The sequence below is a fragment of the Protopterus annectens genome, chromosome 9.part0, assembly GCF_019279795.1.
Source record: "Protopterus annectens isolate FY-2018-M chromosome 9.part0, PAN1.0, whole genome shotgun sequence".
NCBI classification, from domain to species: domain Eukaryota; kingdom Metazoa; phylum Chordata; order Ceratodontiformes; family Protopteridae; genus Protopterus; species Protopterus annectens.
Window position 1 is genome coordinate 1,422,406,287 of NC_056743.1, and position 22,313 is coordinate 1,422,428,599.

Genomic DNA, 22,313 nt, shown 5'->3' on the forward strand with positions numbered 1-22,313 from the left:
CGATTCACAGGATATCAACAGCAGCAGTGGATTTACACAGGATGAGATTTCAGACAGAAAACACCCAGGTGTGATTAACTGTATGTGGTGTACGACTGTATGCGGTGCACAACGTGCCGATCAGAACCTTCATCCCAATGGCAAACATTTTTTGTGCAATCCTCAAGGGGGGAGGCTTTAAAAATTGTTTTCTTTGAGGTAATGTCATTGAGAAGTAGTGGAGATTTTTAATCTCAGTGGCATCAACACATGAAAAACATAGATGCATCCAGACTTTAGTGGACAACCAATGAGCATGCGTAAACATGTACCTATTTGATTCTATGAGCCCATGCCTAAGATGATGTAACCAAAGGGACAAACTAAATTTAGGTGGGCTGTAGTTTAAAAAAAAAAAAAAAAGCTTTTATTGAGAGAAAAAAAAGAAACTCAAATAAATATGGGTAGACTATGACAAAATGCACCGCAGCACTTAATTCGGCAGATTCTGTGACGCAGTACTTAACGGAGATAAAACACTTTTAGACAAAAAGGGCAGGTTGTGACTGCAGCACTTGAAAACTATAGTACATTTCAAGCTCAAGCGATAAAGTACAAGTCATTAATTGCTGGAAAATTATGTGGATTATACCACCTTCCTCCCACAGGTAAATGATGCTGGGTAAATCTGTTGAAAGAACTAAAGGGGGGAAAAGAAAAAAAAAAAAGTTGGGAATTCCCTATCCAAACCATGGATTATTAGAATGAGATGGCAAAATATCACTCAATGAAAAACTGCCATAATACTTAGGGGGAAGAGAACAAAGGGCCTCTCTGTTCCCATTATTTCTATCAATGAACAAAAAAAAGGGGAAAGCTAGCTACAGAATCAGCCAGCAAGAAACAGAATGAGAGAATGCATAAAATAGGGAATAGGGTGCAGCAGAAAGAAAAGCAGAGAGACCCTATCGGTAATAAGAAACAGTTCAAGGCAACAAACTACACAAATAATCTGTACAAGTAGCACAATGACAGAAGGAGACCGACAGCACTAAGTGTAACAGAGTAGTTGGGCAGAAAGAAACAGGATATATCTAGAAAGAGGCCTGGTCTGCAAGCAAAGAAAAATAAAACCCAGTCAATTACTACCATTCCCATGAGGCCAGAGGTGGGGGAAGGGTGTCCAGCAAGCAGAGGCTCACAGTTGAAATGTCAACACTGCTCACAGCTTTCTTTATATCTGTAAACCTGGGGGAGGGGGCACAAATACAAAGAAGCACTTCTGCCTTCCAATCAAGTGAAATTCAAAGGTCTCCAGATGTCTCACAGGCTGCTGACACTGCAGAACTGTTTCTCTTTTCAACCAAGTGCAAATAACATAATTGTACCAATGAAAATCCAGTACACAATGTAGCAGATACATTTAGGGTTTACTATTATCAGCTGCATACATTATGGGAGAGAAATTCAAAGGTATTAGAACTAATGAGTTTATAATTTTGTGCACTTGCGGGGTAAATATGCAGTGTTTGTAAAGTAAACCATGGGCTCATGTTATTGCTCTGCTATAAGCACCATGTGTTATTGCTGAACGAGATCCCACGGATGTATCTGCTTGGTTACCAAATGAACATGTGCAGGTAAATTGTTCGATAGTAATGCATTTTGAAGCTTTCAACAGTGCAAGACAAAGTTGCTCTACAAGTATAAAAGAAGTGACTCCATATTGAAACCCGATCCGCTGAACCTGCAATGCACGCCCTCAAGGAATATTCTCTGCATCGATCTCTACAGAAGATGCCTCATCTTAATCTTAATCCACATTTTCTGCTAACCCCAAATCCTAACCCAAAGGGAACAGGATTACTGTCCTTTGTTAGAAAACACCTTGAATCTTGCAAGGAGGTAACTACACCCACCTGCAATGACTTGATTTGTGCTAGAGCACGTGGGCAGTGCCGTAAATCCTATCATTATAAACATATGTCAACATAAACCTGTAGATACATTTGCAAAGAAACATTTCAGTATCAAAGAAAGAAGAAAAAAAAAAGAGTGCATGATGGTATGTATACAAGTACATGTACATACGTATTTTCTTCTTTCTGGGGGGATGGGCTCACATGCTGCCTAAAAAAAGTGCCACACCTCGACAGAGCAAAGCACATGCAAAAAATATAAGCTGTTGACTCTATAGTCAGACACACTGATGTCCCGCTTACCAGGCTAAACAAGGAGAGGGTGACTGTGAGCTGCCTATCGGGAGCTAGGATCCGCCACATAACACATGCACTCAGGTCACTCCAAAGCAAGTACAAATATGACTCTGTCATTGTCCATGCTGGCGTGAATGACCCAAGACGTACCTCCCTGGACTACATGAAAAGAGACAGAGGAGCTCTCTGATTATGTAGCCCAGGCTGGTATGACCCTGACCCTGAGCAGCATCTTGCCCTCACCAAGAATGATGCCACAATACAAAGACAAGATGATCAGCTTTAATAATTGGCTCAAGTACTGGTGTCATTCTAAGGGGATCCAATGTCTGTCTGCCTGGGATGACATGTTGGACAAGCCACGCTGCTTCGCAAGGGACGGCTTACACCTGTCACCACTGGGCTTCCGGATATTGGCCAAGGCTCTTGCCACCCCCATAGTGCCTTTTTTAGGCAAGGCTCAAAAGACAAACCCACCTCCTTAGAAAACAAAATGGAAAAAACTAAGGGTAATGCTGCTCAACGCCAGAAGTCTAAATCTCAAGATGCAGGCACTCGATGCACTCCTCAGTATGGAGAACATTGACGTCTGTGCAGTAACTGAAACCTGGTTCAAGGCTCCTGAGAGCACCCCAGCACTACCAGGCTATACCTCGTATCATGCTTTTCGGCCCCAAAACCCGGGCCGAACCACAAAGGGAGGGGGAGTGTCCATATTCATCAAGGACACCCACACCTCCAGGTTAGTAGCAACACATGAAGCATCGGAGACCATACAGGTGCAACTAACCATAGGCAAAACTGCTATACAACTGGTAGCATGTTACAGCCCACCCTCTCAATCTCAGGAACCCCACTCAGCCTTCCTGAAGACATTGGAGGATATGAATGCATCACAAAATACCATCATACTGGGAGACTTCAACTACCCAAACATAGATTGGGTACATTATTCTAGCCCTAACACCCTAGCCCAAAGGTTCCTGGAATTCATAAATTCAAATGCACTGGAACAACTAATCACCTCTCCCACTAGGGGAGATAATATACTAGACCTGATCATCACAAACATGGGGACAAAATGCTCCACACCGGAGGTATACCCCTCACTAGTGAGATCTGACCACAAACTAATCACCCTGGATATACATATCCCACCTCCACCCCCAGCACAAAAGACCACAGTGAAAAACTTCTCAAAAGCAGACTTCACTCTTCTTAAGACTGAGATGGTATCCTTTAAGCCCACTGGGCCAGTGGATACCACATCCCACAATGCCGAATCCTTCACAAATGCTTTCTATGGACATCTCCAAGAATGCACGGATTATGCAATCCCAAATAAATCCAAGTCCCTCTCCACCAAAGGCAAGCGTCCTGTCTGGTGGACCTCAGCCATTAACAAATTGTATAACAAAAGAAGGAAGCTACTGCACGACAGAGCAAAGTCCCATAAAGGGAAGACATCTCTGATCAACACTAGCAGAAAACTACGTTCTCTCATAAGGCCAACTTTGAGAGAAAAATCGCTAAGGACACTAAAGATAACCACAAAGCCTTCTTCAGCTATGTTAGAAACCTGGGTGGAAACCCTCAGATATGTTCAGAGTTAGTTCACAACAACAAAAAATGCACTGAACCCACAGATATTGCCAACATTCTGGCTGACAGGTTCAGTGCAAATTTCTCCCCTCCCTCACCCCCGAAAGAAGAAATACTTATCCCAGCTGAATGTAATCTCCCTGTCATCTCAGATGTCCAAGTGAGAGCCGCCCTCAACAAAGCTAAAAACACAGCATCAATGGGACCCGACGGTATCCCGGGTTGCGTGCAAGAGGAGCTAAACCCGCATATAAAAATGCTATTTAACCTTAGCCTTACTACAGGATATGTACCTGAACACTGGCGTACAGCAACAGTGGTCCCACTTCACAAAGGGGGTACCTCTACAGACCCTGGGAACTACCACCCCATAAGCTTAACCAGCCTGATCTGCAAAGCTATGGAAAGAATCATTATGGAACTCATAAACAGAGACATTGGGGACCTACAGACACTTGACCCCACCAAGTTTGGCTTTGTAAAGGGCAGATCCTGCCTTTTGAACCTGGTTGACTTTTTCGAAACAGTCACTAGAGCCATTGATGAGGGCAAAGCAGTCCATACAGCCTACCTGGACTTGGCTAAGGCCTTCGACACAATACCCCACTCAGGCATCATAGATAAGCTCAACAGCTTAAACGTAAACCCTTATGACACTAGATGGGTTGCAAACTGGCTAAAGGACAGAACCCATAAAGTTAAAATAGCTGGAGCAATCTCAGACTCAAAGCCAGTGACAAGTGGTGTCCCACAGGGATCTGTTCTGGGACCCCTCTTGTTCGGCATTTATTTCTCAGATGTTAAAGCAAACACAGGAGGGTTGTGGCTGACAAAGTTTGCAGATGACTGCAAACTAGGCGCCATAGTCGATACACCAGCGGACACATACATCCTACAAAAAGGCCTCACAGAAACGGACAACTGGTGCCGGAGTCATGGCCTTAAACTAAATGCCAAAAAATGTATAGTCATCCCCTTTGGGAAAAACAAAGTACCCACAAATTATCACATAGACAGCAACCCACTGAGTACGGAAAAAGTAATCAGAGACCTAGGGACCCAAGTCGACAGCGACCTCTCATTTGACACCCACGTTGCCAAAGTGGTTAGAAAAACATTCTACCTTGCACACCTTATCATGAAGGGATTCACATCCAGATCCGAGGATGTCATTGTACCCCTATACTCCCCCCTCATCAGACCCATGATTGAGTACAATGCCCCATTTGGTATGTACCTCACCCGGCATTTGCAACAGCTGGAGAGACCACAAAAGTACCTCACCAAGAGGATCAAGGGTCTCCAACATATGTCTTATTCTGCCAGACTAAAGAAACTCCAGCTCTATTCAGTAGCATACCGCCTGCTCAGAGGTGATCTCTGCCTGATGTACAAGGCCATGTCCAATCAGGAACTGATGGACATGCTCCACCTCAAAAAATCCAAATCCATCAGGACCACGAGAGCTAAAGACTTAAACCTCGGCACAAGTATGAATAGGACATGCTGGAGGGATAGATTCATAACCCAGAGGCTTCCCATGCTCTGGAACAAGATCCCAGTTCATGTTAGGCAGAGCCCCTCACTGACTCTCTTCAAGAGAAATCTTGATGAGTGGATGGGAGATTGTAAGTTTGCCCCAGGGGTCACATCTGTGTCACTACTAGATAGGGGCACAGTAAACTAATTCTATTATATAAGGGGACCTGTCACTACTAGACAGAGGCACAGTATTCTAAATCTATTCTGTGCACTTTCGTACCATTTCATGGGGTGGCGAAAGCCACATCACTATGGCTAGGCTTACAAATGCCCCAGGGCAGACAGCCTAGTACTAAACTATGAAACTATGTTTAGAAACTTTGCTTTAGGTGAAATTACTTAAAGAACGCTTGAATAGAACAGTGAGTTAATACAGTCTATCCAAGACAGGAATAATGCAATTTCTTCATTAACTGACCTCAAATGTTATTCAGAATGCTTTGCAGAAACAAAGCTTCCTTGTAACCTCACTCTTAGGCTTAAAAAAGTGATTCTTGCATCCACAATTGCACTAACTTCCTTTACCATCAATCAACACAACACAAGTTGCGTGGTCAACAGAAGTCCAAACGGCTTTCTGAAGCAACTAGTTTAAGTGGAGGGCAAACTCTCCCAAGCAGAAGGCCATGTTCCCTGCACACTTTAAAGATCTCTACATCTACAGTCACCAGACATAGTGAATCCATTACAAACACTTCATCAGAAGCCCATCTGGTCTGTTTCAACTAACAGTCTTCAATATAGTGGAAGAACCAAAAGAAATTGCATCCATGAACTCAGCATTATTAGGGGTACTCTGGAAGAACATTTAAATGTTTAGGAAATTACCTTGAAATAAAAATAGTTACCATGTTGAAAACATACTGTACTTTGGGACAGCAAACTTTCCCCTTTGGTTGCCTACGCAACCTATTTAGCACCTCCAGCAATATATAGCTAAACCCTTGCTGTGAAATTCAAAAATTTACCAGCGCTATTCTAAGTTCTACTTTGGGGAGGGTGGTTCAGAAGCAGACTGTCAGTGTAATCCACCCTGCAGCAGCTTTTCTCCTGTTCCATAACAGAGTTCAGTTGCTCTGGAAACCATGAGTTCATTTTTTCTCAGCGAGCAAGTAAACTACACAAGAAACCAAACATTTTCAAACCAAATTAGGCAAGTTGCAGTCCTAGCTTATAAAAAGTGCTACCCCAGAAGACAGAGAAGAATATAACCAGAAAAGCAGTAAAGGGAAACAGCAGACATGTTCTACACCAACTATGTCTGCAACATCAGGGTGCAGCTTCTTGCCAAACTTGTCATAACAACTCAACTTTTAAGGCTATCTAGTGAAATATACTTTCAATCCCTAGTCTTCCATGAGAGAGTGAAAATGGACAATGACTTAACTTGTCATAAAAACTACCGTAGTGCTTCAAAACGGTTTTTGGGCATCGTCTACCAGTGTTTGTTCTAATGGGCATTTTATTTTCACTGCAAAAAGTGGTCTTTACAGAAGTGCTGGCAATGGAATTCTGTGAAGATTGTGCCTGTTGGTAAACTCAGCAGTCAAATATCCTGTCTTACTGCTTTGCTAGTACTCGCAAACATCAGTTAAAACAGCATTACTTCAAATTAAATGACAAGGTACATAACCTACAGTAAGGTATAATTACAGAATGATCAGAATGAGATACTTACTACTGACGGGTAAAGTTTTTCGAGCAGAAGACGACTGGCACCCTACAGCCTCTGTGACTGTCCCAGACAGAATGACCACTACCAGTGTGTAAAGAACACAAAAAGAACAGCTTCCCATTGCGTCTCAACTTGTCCAATGATGGATCAAGGTACTCTGAAGCCTTCAGCTGGTGACTGTACTGGTGTAGTTTTGGAATGCTTTACTGCAAGCCTGTCAATAAACAAGTGGCAAACAAATTACTGCAGTTTTTTTACTACAATGGGAAAGACAAAAACTTCATCTGGACTTTTGCACATCACGTAATAATAATGTGCTAATTCAAAACACAGCAAAGAAAAACAAACATTCTATATTCTTGATAAATGACTCCATTGAGAAACACAAGACCAGCTGTAACTGTGGCACCTGCTTTGAATGACTCATAGTAACAGACTTTCTCCTTTATCATAACTTAACTAACTTATTTATTTGCATACTATTTCATCCTTAAATTTAAGTGAATTGTAGTTAGTGTAGAAAACCCCCCAAAAATGAACCATTCATTCCCTTACGTAGTGCAACAGGAAATTAGAATTTTAAAATACAAGGATGCATCAATTCTGCACATATCCTTTAACAGCACTAGGTGTGTGTCTGTACTTTTTTTTTTTAAACACTTATTAAAATCATCACTTGTGACACTCGCAAATTTACATTTATATAAAAGTAGTTTTCAGTTTATATCCAGTACATAGAATTATACTTGCTGTAGTGGTAAATGTCAGCTATCTGCACCAATGTCTCATGCAATTTTCTGGCAATTTAGCCACCAATAAGAGTTTTCCTGTAGCCCAAGACTTGAGTTCCATAGTTTCCATTCGCCCACTGTACGACTCAACCAAACAGAGGTGTATCGGCACCCATGAAAACAGGCTTGTGCCTCGTGGGTTTAATCAGTTTACATTCTATACTGACAGGAAGCTTTTAAACTTACTTTAGTACCCCCCACACACACACACACACACACACACACACACACACACACACACACACACACACACACAACCTTTGCCAGTACCATTAACTGTTTCTGTCAACAGTACATTTTATTTATTTATTTCAGTTTGATGACCAGAGACGTCCACTGGGCCGTTTTCAGTGTAGGCCCTGGGAGAATAGCTACAGTAAGTGACAAACATATTTGCATATACACATACAAAGCAAAGTCATACGGCTTTATGCAGCATTCTACAGTAAAAAAATTCTACATTTTCCAATAATAAAATTTAGCAACTGCACAGTCTAAGAGTCATTAGTACGGTGGTGGTGGTGCTGTGGTAGCATTGTCGCCTCACAGTAAGATGTTGTCCTGTTAGATTCTCAGCTAGAGCATCTTCTGTGTGGAGACATGCGTGAATGGGCGTACCTTCGTTGAAGGTTGTGCGTCAGGGCCGGCACCTCGGCACGTAAAAATCTACTGCCAATCATTAGCGGACCGGAGTTCCGCTGTGGCGACCTCTAACCGGGAAAAGCCGAAAAACACAACAACAACAACAACAGTCTAAGAGTCATTAACAGTGAATTACAACTGAGGATGAGAAATTGTTGGAAATAAACTATTAACATTTGGAGATTAAGGAGTGAGAGGGCAAATGATGTGAGCACAGAGATGATGCATAGAGTTAGAAGGTGGGTTGTGATATAAGAGGGCCCTATTTGGGGAAGGAGCAAGGGCATTCCCACTTTGACGATAGGTAGGAATGGAGGAGGGATTTAAAGTTAAGAGTGGTTATGAGCATTTCTAAAGAAAGGAGGAATAGAGTTCCATAATTTAGCTAAGGAGCCGGATAGTAGAGAGAGAGTGTCCAGGTGGCTTTAAAGGTTTGTAGATTTTGAGCAGGCTCTGATTATCTGACCTAAGTGAGCAATTAGGAATATAGGGGATTAAGGAGGTGGAGAGACAGAAGGATGGGTTAAATATGAGCTTATGGGCAGTGGTAAGTTTAAGGAGGTTTAGATAGTTGGGAAGCTCAAGCCATTGCAGTGAGTGGAGGGAGATGCAGTGATGGAATGAGTTCCTAGAGTTGGTGGCAAATTTGCAGATTTTATTGTAGCAGGCTTCTAATTTAGTTCGAAGGCTGAGCTGAAGATTCAAGAACAGAGGAGCATCATACATTAGAGGTAGGGGAAAAGGCATTTAGAGCCGACAGTCTTTATGGTGGAGGAGGGGAGAACCTCACTTTTGGTGTTTTTTTTTTTTTTTTTTAATGTTCGTTTGGATGTGGATATCGAATTTTAGATGTTTGTCAATAATGACGCCGAACAGTTTGGTGTGAAGGACAATTTCAACGGGGGTTTATTCTGGCTTATTATCTTGAAGGAGTTTTTCCCCCATTTACCAATGGGGGACTGTTTAGATGAGGGAAAAATCGTTAATTTGGTCTTAGTGACATTAAGGGCTAGGTGGTTGTTTTGGATCCAGGTTTCAGTGTCTGAAAAAGCTGACAGGGTTATCTGCAGAAGGTCGGAAGGGGTGCCAGCTGAGTAGATTGTTGAATCATCTGCATACTGGATTACTGTAGAATTGGAGATGGAGTGGTGAAAGTTGTTGATGAATATATTGAAAAGGGATCAGGGACAGAAGCTTGAGGTACCCCAGTAGGGGTGCATAGAAAGGAAGAGGTGGAATGTTTCTTGTTGTCTTTTGAAGAGGTAGCTGGTGAACCAACCTATGGTGGAAGGGGAGAGATTGAAGGAGGAGACTTGATAGGATGATAGGGTGGGAGATGGTATCAAAGGTTTTGGAAAGGTCTAGCAATAGGGTTGATACAACTTTTTGCCAGAGTCTGAAGCATGGTTAATGGACTCGAGGAAGGAGAGGAGTCCAGTGATGATACTGTAGCCAAGATGAAATCCATGCTGTGGGGGGTTAAGAGGTTGTTTTGTGTTAGATAAGGCATCAGTTGTGAGAGAATGCAGTTTTCCAGACTTTTGAGAGTGGGGAAAGTATGGCAACAGGACAGAAAATTAGTGGTGTCTGTGTTTGTACCACCTTTATGGAGTGGGATGATGAACACTTGTCTCCAAAGTGAGGGAAAATAAGATTCTTGGATGGACCTATTTATTACGATGGAGATAGGGAAGGCTACGCTGTTGGCAGATAGTTGAGGAAGGATGCAGGTAAATTATCTGGTGCGTTGGAGCAGTTGGAAAAGGGAGGGTTTTTTTTACTGCATGTGTGGACACAAGACTGAGGCTGAAGGAAGGGTTATATGTTTTCAGATCAGAGAGGAAGGTATGGGGGGGATATTGGAGGGGAGCTGGGGATGCTGGCAATAAGTTTGGCTATGCGTTCCACAAAGAAGGTGTTTAACAGAGAGGCCGTTTCTTCATAGTATGTTCAGACTGAAGCTGAAGCTTAGAGTAATATGTTTTGCTGTCTCTGGTTATTAGTTTTTTTATGGAGTTGCACAGTTATTTAAATTCTAGTAAGGTACTGGGTTGCTTATTTCTTTGGCATTATTTCCACTTTTTGTCGTCTCTTAGGGGCATGATCTGTTTAGTTTCCTTAGATAGTCAGGGAAAAGTTAGTTTTAACTCTTTTGGTCCTGACAGGAGCAAGGTTATCGAGTAGGTACAGAAAAGTTTCATTAAAAAAGTTGATGGTGTTGTCAAGGGGCAGAGTTCTTAAAGGTGTCCAGTCAATTAGTTTTAGGCAGTCTGAAAATGTTTGTGGGTTGAAGTTGGACAAGTTTCGGGTCTGAATGTAGTGATGTTGTTTATGAAGGGGGGAGGGGTGCCGGTCACCAAAGGCTGGTAGATGGTCACTGAGGGGGTCAGGGAGGATTCCCGAATTGGAGATTAAATTTGGATGAGACACTAAGATCCAGTCAATGATGGAGCCGGAGGTTCCACCTTTGTTTAGCCTGCTGGGGGAGTTTATTAGCTGGGTGAAGTTAAAGAGGTGCTTTGTTTGGGTACGAGACTGAGAGTTAATGGTGGCCCAGTTAATGTTTACGTCACCTAGGATGAAGGTTTCGTTTTTAATGTTAGAGGAGAACCAGGAGAGAATGTTTTCTAGTATTGGGATGTTATAATCTGGAGGGATGTAAACAGCAGCCATGCATATGGACTTGTGTTTGTTCAATTTTAAGAGAGCTATGGTTAATTCAGAGTTGGCAAATTTTTGTGGAAGAGTAGATCAGACTACACCACCTCCTTTTTTGTTGGGCCCATCGTTACGAATCATATGGTAGCTAGGAGGCAGGATTTCATTATCTCTTACGTGTGGTTTCAGCCAAGTTTCTGAGCTTGCAACTATGTCTGGCTGGTTGTGGGTAAGCCAAGCATGTAGGTTAGGAATTTTATTATGGAGACTTTGGGCATTAATTGTGGTAATGCAAGGGGATGATGGAGGGGTACAGGAGATGGAAGGGGAGTTTGGTGGGCCCGGGATTGGGGTAAATGTCACCAGAGGAGAGAGGGGCATATGATCTAGTATGAGGACAATACAGTCTAATGTGGAGGGAGAGTTTGGGAGGAGATAGGTAGAGTATTTGTTAGGGAGTGGGGGGTGGTAAGTTAGACGAGGGTATGATAGGTAGCACTTTGTGTTTAAGAGGGTGATGTTTGATGGGTAGAGTTCATGGGTAATAGAGGAGAAGGAAGATGATGTAGTATACTGGTAGAGGTATAGTGTAGTGGAAGGGTATAAGAGGTGTAAGGGAGTTGTGCAAGGTAAGCAAGGGTGCTAAGGAGTGCAATGGGCAGTATTAAGATGAGGAAACGTGTTTGTGATTAACTCCATCAATGCAATGTCTATCACTAAGTTAGGTTTGTGAGCGTGTGGGACAGGTGGTGCGTGGTTGAATGAAAGATGGAGTGGGAGGAGTTGGTGATTAATAAATGTGGAAATAGTGGGGGCAGGCGGGAATTGGGGGGAGCAGAGTGAGCCCAAAGGGCGAATGGAGTGGCCAGAGCCAATCAATGCTGAACTGCTGCAAAAACAATCAGTGGAGCCCTATAGGGTAAGTAACCCACAGAATAATTCAAAGAGCTTAACAGAAGTTATAATTATGTGTGTGTTATATGTGGTACTTACGTTTTTGTTACAACTCATCTGTGCCAATATTCAGCGAGTACATATTGCACAAGGACATGCTTTTCTAGTTATCATTTTGCTGTCATAGTGCAAGCTACTTTTGCATCAGCTTGTATGTGCTTAAGACCTAATGCACAGAAAGAACCATGAAGCTTTTGTACAGGTTTGGAAGGAGATGGACATGGCAGGATGGCTCCTCCCAAGGATACGCTTATCATGTATTAACAATATGCTGTTTACCATCCAGGATCTTGCATAAGAAAGCATATTTTGGGAACAATGACATTTCCTCCACAGTGAATTATAGGATACAGTTTTCAGGATGGTCAGCAGATTATGTACCTTAGCATGTCTGGCAGCTCTGAAAGCCCCCCCCCCAGACTGTTCTGAGAAAGGTGCTTTTTTGTGGATAACATTACAAAGATAAGGACGACTTTTGCCACAGACTCCCTTATTGAACCTTTCATCGAATGTTACGTGGATTATCCAGACTTCTGCTGGACAAGTTCAAGTACATGGATTATGGAAAGGTCATAAAGAATGAACTATGTTCTCTATTTCTGCAGATTGGACCCATGCCATACAAAGTTGGTTCTGCCTTGCCTTGTTTTACTGGGCCTAATTAATTTTACAGACTTTACTGTGGACATCTCTGACAGAGGCACCAATCACCCAGACTCTCAAAATGCCTGTGTTACACCCCTTCTGTAAAACTACTGCCCAACTGATAACCACTCATTCATTAGGAATACTAAGAAAATAGTGTAGGCCAACTTGTATCTCCCTTTTCTTGGATTTTATGACCTCCTAAATCCAATTATGTAAAATGTTAGATCTAAGCACAGTACCAAGACCATCTTCGCAGTCACAGGGTGGTTAATGACCTCCTGATGTTAAAATATAACAGTTATTTTCAATTCTGGTTATTATTTGATCTCTCACCAGCTTCTGACACCATGGACCACAAAATCTTCATTAACTTCTCATATTATTATGGTTTGACAGGTTCTCTGATAAGAGTCTTCTCTCAGATGCTCTCAAAAGGGTGGATTTCAGGGTTACGCCTCCTGATTCATTCCGCCTGGAACTCAATATGCCTCAGGATTCTGCTCCAGTTTTCATTCTGTTTAATGTAAATACTGCTGCGACTAACAGAAGTTTTTATAGTAATGTCTTTCGGCTTTTCCCGGTTAGGGGTCGCCACAGTGGAACTCCGGTCTGCTAATGATTGGCAGTGGATTTTTACAGTGCTGAGTTGCCAGCCCGATGCTCAACCTTCAAAAACGGCACACCCATTCATGCACGCACCTACCTGCATGTCTTTATACATCACTCTACCACGGGGAAGACATGCAGACTCCACACAGAAGGAGCTCCAGCCAAGAATCGAACGGGAGAACCACTTGCTGTGAGGCGACAACGCTAACCGCTACACCATGAGAAGTTTTTATACGAAATGCTTATTCCCATAATATGTATGTTGAGGACATTCAGCTCCACCTCTTAAGGCACTGTGACACATTTCACAACTCTTCAGGACTTCCGGTAATAAACTGTTCAATGGTTAACACTTGACTGCATTAAGCTCAACCCCAGCAAAAGGCAGAGGCCACACTTATCCAAGCTACCATCTGTGTATCACATCTTCTCCCGTTTTTGCCTTTAATAACTCATGGAAGAAAGAGGTTGGAATTTTTCCCATGTGATTGCCATCTGGGTGAGATTTGTCCAGGCAGACTAACCAACGGACTACTTGTAAGCAGTCACCAAGTCCTCTAACTACCACATAAAGAACATTTTTTTCAGATCAAACATCATACCATCTTCGGACTTGGCAACAGCGGTATATCAACAGATTATTTCAAAGTATGATTACTGTAATGTCCTTTACTTTGGGTTTCCAAATGGTGACCTAGAGGTGCAAAATTCTGCATGCAGACTTTGACAAGTAGTTCTTTTATTGCTCATATTGCTCCGATTTTGCAAGATCTACACCGACTTCTTATCATGGCTAGATGTGCCTCAAAAATCTTGACCTTTAGTTGACAATGCCCTTTACTGCCTTTGGGTCCCACCCATTATAAGAAACAGTCGAGATCCTATGCTCCAGCTAAACACAACTTATTAGGAGGGTGACTGTTGACGGTCACATGGGCCAGATCAGAACTATAAAGCAAAATGTATTTTGCATTTTTAGCCCCTATCTTGGGGAAACAGCTACCATATCTGATTTGGGCAACTGATTCTAAATGCTCTACATACCTTTCAACCTTCTCAGAGCAAGAAATCTGGACAAAGCAATAAAGAAAAATGGGACAAAGGCCCAAAATAGGGACAATTTTTAAATATTGCTCTTACAAACTTAGAAAGTTGATAAAATAACAGGTTTTTCATTAGCATGAATTTTCTGATGACTATGAAATCAGAAACTCAAATGTCTGATATTATTTTCGAAGTTCAATCTTTAACGATTTACCACTGATTTGCCAGAAAACCACAACTTTTATGAAAAATGGACCAAACCTATGAGTACAAAATCTGGACATTCTGCAAAAAGCTGTATAGTGGAGAGGTATAACACTCTAATCAGGAGGTTCCTAAAGCTCTAAGATCCACCAGAACAGACTCATGGGCCGCTATGTCTCCACACAGGAAACACTGCTTCCTTCACTAGGGTAATAGGGGCACCTCAAGACTTGAGAAGTATACTGCAGTTAGAGGAAAAAGAAAAGACAAAATTGATTATACCAGCAGACCTCTAACATCACTTTTCATCCAGCTTCTGCAGAAACAAAGCCATGTCCTACAATCCATTTTAAAGAAACCCATAAAGCCACTACCACTGAAGCTACACGAACACAAATGCCACCACAACTTTGGGGCAGGTACAGTACGCACCCACCTAACACTAGGATATGCTAGCCAACCAAAGGGTAATATTACACAGACTCTAGGCAGCAAGGTGCCAGCTCCACAGCGAATAGAAAAAGCCCCAGGTAGATCTCAGGTGACCTAGACATGATTAATAGTTTGGACACTAGAGGAGCTGGTCAGGGGAATGCAGAGGCAGTTCCTGCTCACCTCTAAGGGAAACGTGTGGAACACATGTCCAGAAGTATGGTCTCGGCTTTAAACACCTGTTTTGAGACTTTGTACAACCAAAAACACCATGCCTTAAAGGAGGCAGGATAACTAAGGGGACTCCTCTTCTCATCTTGTGGAAGCAGGAGACTTTCCTCTAGCAGATGTGCACTGTACAAAAATCCTTGAGATCATGACAACACTATGTGCACTGAATAACCGAGTAGAACTTTAAAACCACAAATACCTAGGATTTTCTGAGTGGAGATAGAGAAGCTCCTGTCCTGTCATCTGACCCTCACCCCTGGGTACAAAAACAGCTGAACTCCCTACTAGAAAGCACACATTTTTCTTTACACCTCAATCACATGAATGCAACGTAATCCTTAATGTGTGTCAATCAACACGGAGAACATGACCTTACTGCACTTGGGGGAAATCAATACAACAGTTGGGTTCCAACTCTGTACTGGTCAACCCTTCTACTGACTTCTATCAAAAGAATAGAAACTTAAATGCTTTCTTTGCTGCACAGCCATATGTTAAGTACAACTGTCACCGAAGCAGAGCTGGCTGAATTGGCTCAAAAAAAAAAAAAAAAAAGTGAGCTGATGAGCGAGAACCACATGATTTCCCATCTCTCTGCATTAAAAACAAAATAAACATACTGCCATGGGAAACTGCTATATGCTCACTCAAGCTGCTGCTGTTTCTAACAATAAAAATGACCCACATCTACAGTTCATTTTTATTGCTTTCTTATTTTTTACTAGCCATCCAAATTGTTAGCTCAGGCAACAGTTTACCATCAGACTGATGACATATAAATGCAGTACAATACAAATGACATTCTGACGATCACTTATGCATTAAGATTTAACCATAACTCAGTTTCTTTTTTTACGGGAAGGTGGCCCTAAACTGCTTTATGCTAAATTGCTTGCTGGCTTTAGTCTTTTTTTTCTACGAGTTAATCTCGTGGGTTGTACCTGAAAATTAGTCAACTGAAATCAGTGCGCTATACTTTACTTTATGGTTGCTTTCCAGTAAACTAAAGAAAGAAATGGCACAGCAGAGTCTCATAACTAATGGTCCCATACTGTACACAAATTCTAGATCAGTATTTCATATGAAGTAGACAGTATGGGCCTATGATGAGACTGGTGTTAGGTCTTTACAACTACAGATCCCAGAATGCCCATCAGTCAACACTGCAGCAAAGCTACAAAGTGCGTGCGTGTGTTTGGGGGGGGGGGGGGGGCGCAATACGGTACATATCTGAATTCCTTTGAAACACAGGCACTGCCAAGTGATGTTTCTATTTTTCATTACAAACTCATAAAACCTTTCCAAGAAGAATGCAGACAAAGTGTGTTGACACCCCCCCCCCCCAGCAGAACTACTGTTCTGAAGTCAGCTGCAGGGATAACGGTTATATGCCTGTACCTCAAGTGAAAGCGGACCAGATGTGGCTGGCTCAGCGCAAAGCAGACGACCACTGACTGATTAGCCATGCAGGTGTTTAAAGAATGGAAGTGAGTGGTCAATGTCTTACCCATGCTCAGAGGATATAGGAATATGTCTGGCCTGCTGGCAAGGAAGACATCCGACAGAAGTGGGTACTGCAGCATACAGCAGTACAAGCCAAGTTGTATGCATTTACCAAGCTTAGATACATTTTCATCTATACACGAAGCATGCACACTTTACATGGGGCACTGTGGGATTCCTGCTCGAGGGGGGCTGCTGCATGGAATTGGGCAGAGTTGGGAGTCAAACCCGCCACCCTTTATGGCTTTCTGTACGATGGGCCCAACCATACTCTGCTCCCTATGGAGCACAGGCACTGGTTAGTTTAATCAGTGGAGATGTGTGTGTGTGTGTGGGGGGTTCCTTCTTGCACTCTTACAGGATGCTGTACAATGCAGTGGGCAGAGCAGAATAGATGAGGGACATGCCAGCAAGGAGGGATAGCACCCAGAAAAATACGAATATAACTTGTCAAACCACACTGCACCACATAAACCCATACATTTCTAGTCGCTATATCAGTGCTGGTTTTCAAGCCAGACAATGCCTGTTGAACTTCCAGCTCAACTATAGCAATTGTGGACGCTCAGTGAAAAACAATTCATTCGTTTTCTGACATTCAAAGTCAGCATAAAAACATCTGATTTACAAACACACACCCCTCAAATGCTCTACCCATGATTTGCAGTGCCTTTTTACTTGTGACTACAGTTCTGCACAGACCGTTAACAATAATGTCAAAGATTTGGACAAGATAACAGCGGTCACTCAGTCAGAAGAAACTTTAGTTGGTAATAAATGAAAAAGGCAGAAGGATTTCAAATGATTAAATGCATACTGACCTAGGGATTTCAAAAATCACAACACACATGTACCCTCCGGAAATATCCACAGGGCAAACACAACTAACCGACACAAGACAATGCGTTGTTGAACTTCAAATAATCCTACAACAAAAGTAGAACCTGCTGACCTGTCTGAAACTGAGTGCCCTCTCTATTCAACATCGACATGTGGCAGCAATCTAAACATCACACTCCACTGTCTCCTTGCACAGAAAACAACAAAAGCCCTCTAGAACTGCAGTACCTCAATTTACCTGCTCAGTCAAAAACAGTCCAGCTTCGCACAATGATGTTGATGTCTGAATACAGGTAAGGCAGCAGCATCAGCATTAGTTCATAGCTAGTCACAGTTACTGACCTAACACACCTAAACTGCAATGCTAAAACGACTTAAGTAGTGACTGCTGCTCAGTCAGTCAAACTGTAAAGGTGAACGCACAGTTAACAATTAAACAGTATCGTTAAATCCCAGAAGCAATCCACCTGGCTGCACAGGTTCCCTCAATTTAAAGGTTATACGAATACAAAAAAAACAAACGTTCATACTGAATGAAAGCAGTAGTCACAATACCAAATGACACAGGTTGACAGATTAAGACCTCCTATTCAGAAATGGCTACAGCAATACTTTGCAAACTGCAAGCCGCAATATCGAGAAAGCACAGAGTTTGACTATCACTTCCTTAGCTGGAGTGCCACAGCAATCTCCTTTCATGCTTTCTACAGTCAATCAACATGTTCAAGCAGACCAAAGGCTAATTATATCTCTTATCAAGTTCTTACCCAGGAAAGTTCAGGATATGAAGGGAACATACAGAAACAGGGGAAAAAGTACCAAGCTACCAAGTCTAGCAAACAGGAGGAAGATGTCAGTAGAGGACAAATGATGCCTAACTGGGACAAACTGGCAGTTGGCAGCCAACAAGAAAGATACCAGTTCTATTTGCATAGAGGGATAAAGTGCCGACTGTGGGTTAGGTGACCAGAGTTTAGCTACTGTCTCCAGTGTCTAATGCAACAGTTATGTTCAGTATTTGCTTAAGGCGCTGCTTAGAAACAAAGCTACAGGTGATATAAAGAAATGTTTTTCTTGATCATTCACACCCTGCAAAAATGAAATACTGAAGACCAGAGAAAACAAATGTCCATTTCTTAATCTGAAAACGCCAAAGTGCACTTTTCAATTTCTATTTCTATCCAGACTACCACTTACTGCACATATCACATGTTGTTGTGTCTTTCAGCTTTTCCCGGTTAGGGGTTGCCACAGTGGAACTCTGGTCCACTAATGATTGGCAGTAGATTTTTACGTGCCGAGTCGCCAGCTCTGACGCACAACCTTCAACTAAGGTACATCCATTCAGGCATGTCTCCACACAGAAGACGCTCTAGCTGAGAATCGAACAGGACAACGTCTAACTGTGAAGCGACAATGCTACCGCAGCACCACCACCGTGTATTTTTACTGTATATACAGTATGCATATACACACACATACATACATATATATGTACATATATAACACACAATTATATACACTGTGCGTTTGTGTGTGTGTGTGTGTATATGGATCTACTTCACATAATCGAATACCCATATGTTTGACTTTCATATGGCCGAGACCATATGCGCAAACATTTGAATGTTTGAAAATGTGAAATAAATAAAACAAAACTAAACACTGCAAGCAGGAGGCAAGCCTCCCTAAATATACCACCTCAGAGATTGCACTACATCGCGGTAAAGAGAAATCTTCCCGTTCTGCGCTCTATGGAGATCCCCATTCAGACTGTTCGAATTTTTAAAAGTTCGATCATATGGTCTCGGCCATATGAAAGAGCTTTTAAAAAGTTCAACCATCTGAAGGGGACATATACCACAATTTCCACTTTTGTGTAAGCAACAATTCAATGTGATACAATCCCAACTTTCCTCCATGGATTTATCACCCAATTCTTTGACTAACTGACCCCAGCAAAGCCTGTAATCATTTGTTGCAACTTCTACCTCTTCAGAGCACTCACCTTCCCCAATACACCTATGAGCACCCCCCCCCCATTCTACTTTACTAAAGTCACTGCCAAACACATTATCCAGTTACTTGAACAAATCCCATGTAACTCTCCCTCCGGATCAGACAACTTGTACTCTTGTTTTTTTTAGTACTGTAACTTTAGAGACAATATTGCCACCTCTTCAAAAATATAATTTAACCTTACAACCAATACCATGCCCGCACAAACTGGAAGCCAGCAATCATCTGTTCTGTTCCTAAAGATCTAAAATTCTCCTCCACAAGCCACCATCATTGGCTCTCCAACAAACAAAATGGCTTCTGGGGGAAAAACAAAACAAAAAAAGTATAGCAACTGTACTCTAGACTCTAAATGATGACAGACTCACCAACATAAAGGAAATCTTACAGGTGCCATTTTCACTGACCTGACCCAAGCCTCTAATACTGCGGACTACTCAATATTACTAATCTACCTACTAGACCTTGGCACCAGCACTAAAGACACACAGTGGTTCAAAGACTTCCTGAATAGCAGGACCTTTACTGAGAAGATTGAGTAAGTGCAGGCACAATCTGACAGTCATTCAGGTGTACCTCGGGCATCAATATTATATTCTTCCATTTTTATAAATAAAATGATCCCCTGACCTATGCCAGTAACAACTCATCTTTAACTGCCGATGATGTGGTTATCTAAAGATTCTACCCAGCACAGGTATTGCAAGAGATACTATAAACTGACCTTCGGGACCTAAACCACTGGCTCACATCCAAAAAGCTTCTCCTTACCCCACCACACACACGACAATACTCTTTGGTGATAAGAAAATACTTTTAACCAACAGAACAACTTTACCCACACTACCACTTCTTCTAGATACCTGGATATCTTGTTTGACCTCTCAACTTACAGCTGCATATTCAAAAACCCAGTCCTAAAATTAGCCACTTCCTTTTCTGGGATCAAAACCTCTATTCTTTTTATCACTAGCTATGGCAGCCACTTGGGAAAAGTGTCCTACCAGTACGACGTCTGTATGGCTTACCCTGTTTCTTCAACACCTCCCCTGCCTCGAACACTGCTGCTTTACTTTATCCAAGGCAATGTTATTCCTAGTACAAGTCAAAGCCAACCTACCTCTGGGCTCCTCACTATTCAAAATCACTCCACTCAGACGGCCATTCTCCACTTGCAATGAAACTTATCAGTACAACCCCAATACAACCCCAACCAACAACCTCAGAAGTTCATGGTAGGTCCTAATGCTCAACCATCCATCTAGCACTGTACTTGCTACAACATGAGATAAAAAAATTCCTTCCTAACTATCTTACACAGCATACTAACTATGCCAAGTTCAGGCCCTAACTCAGTTAATTTCAAAAGTACAAATGTAAATGTTTCGAAAACCAGTTGGAAGGAAGCACAAAAGGTCACAGTACACACCAAAGTTTAATGTCACACAAACTTAAATGCAAATGTCAGGTACAGAACACATCACTTAGTCAGCACTACTCTCCAGTAGGTTTAACTTCCTTGCCCATCACCCCGTTTATACCACTACTCTATTGGTTACCACTATTCTGCTTCAAGTAAATAGGCACACATCACTTAGTCAGCACTACTCTCCAGTAGGTTTAACTTCCTTGCCCATCACCCCGTTTATACCACTACTCTATTGGTTACCACTATTCTGCTTCATGTAAATAGGCACACAGCTTCTGTTCATCTTTGCTCACAGTTATTTGCCACAGTCTGCACACTAATGTACTTTGGAACAGACTGTCTAGTTGGGTTCCAAATCATTAAACATTTTCTATGAAATGTTACTCGCTACACTGTTCAGTAACAGCGCATCATAATTTTAACTGAAATACACCGCATACACACTTTGTCAGTACTGTAACAACTTCAGATGTTACCTTGAAATTTAAAAAGGAATCACTGCTCCACCTTAAGCCTGAACAAGTGTCTCTTCCTTCAAGTATTTGCCAACTTCCACAAACAGCTGCTTTGTCTACACCCCCATTTTACTATAGTGATACCCCCACCACCACATTCTCTATTTCAACACAAAACATTGACAAAAAGAGAGAGAAAACATTTAAAGTTTTAACAGTTTCTTTCAGTAAACAGTCAGCCGAGACACAATGACGCCACAACTTGCAATAAGGACAAGTAATTCCTCTTGCATAAGCTCACCCATCACACAAAAACTGTTAAGTCAGCCCTTCCATGAGCAGGAAAGAAGAGAGGGAGAGAAAAAAAATCACTTAACTATAAAGCCTAATGGTGGGGGAAGAAAAAGGGATATGACCAGCAATGGAACTAAAACCAAAAACAATATATCCACTTGTTAATAACTTCCATCACTTAAGGGCTCCTTATACCAGCAAACAGTAAAAGAATGGAAAATTCTGTAGTGCAGCCATTAAATAAAATACATGGAATATCTTGCTAACTAGGCCTAAAACATGTGCCATGTCAGCTAAATGGCTGTGGTACTGTAACACAGAACTAGCATTAAGTTATAAATGTGCAGTCAACGGAGGAGGGGAGCCTAGAGCAGGACATGACTATAAAATTAAAACACAGATGATATGTAAACACAAAATACATACCAATTAAAGTTCTCTGATGGTCTACCAAGTCAATCTAGTCCCCCAGTTTTTGCACAGTCTGAAATAATAACCTTTCCAGACCCTATTTGGTTACCATAATATCTCTTGGGAGTATTCCTG

The 22,313-nt window shown here is 42.0% G+C and overlaps 1 protein-coding gene across 1 annotated transcript in view; it reads right to left on the reverse strand.

The window, feature by feature from the left end:
- Positions 1-22,313, reverse strand: part of SEMA4C (semaphorin 4C) — a 150,518-nt gene that overhangs the window by 106,588 nt on the left and 21,617 nt on the right. Inside the window, exon 2 of the mRNA XM_044084386.1 lies at positions 7,018-7,228. Within this exon, the coding sequence (XP_043940321.1) occupies positions 7,018-7,135 (118 nt within the window). The 5' untranslated portion in view covers positions 7,136-7,228. The remainder of the gene's footprint in view (positions 1-7,017; positions 7,229-22,313) is intronic.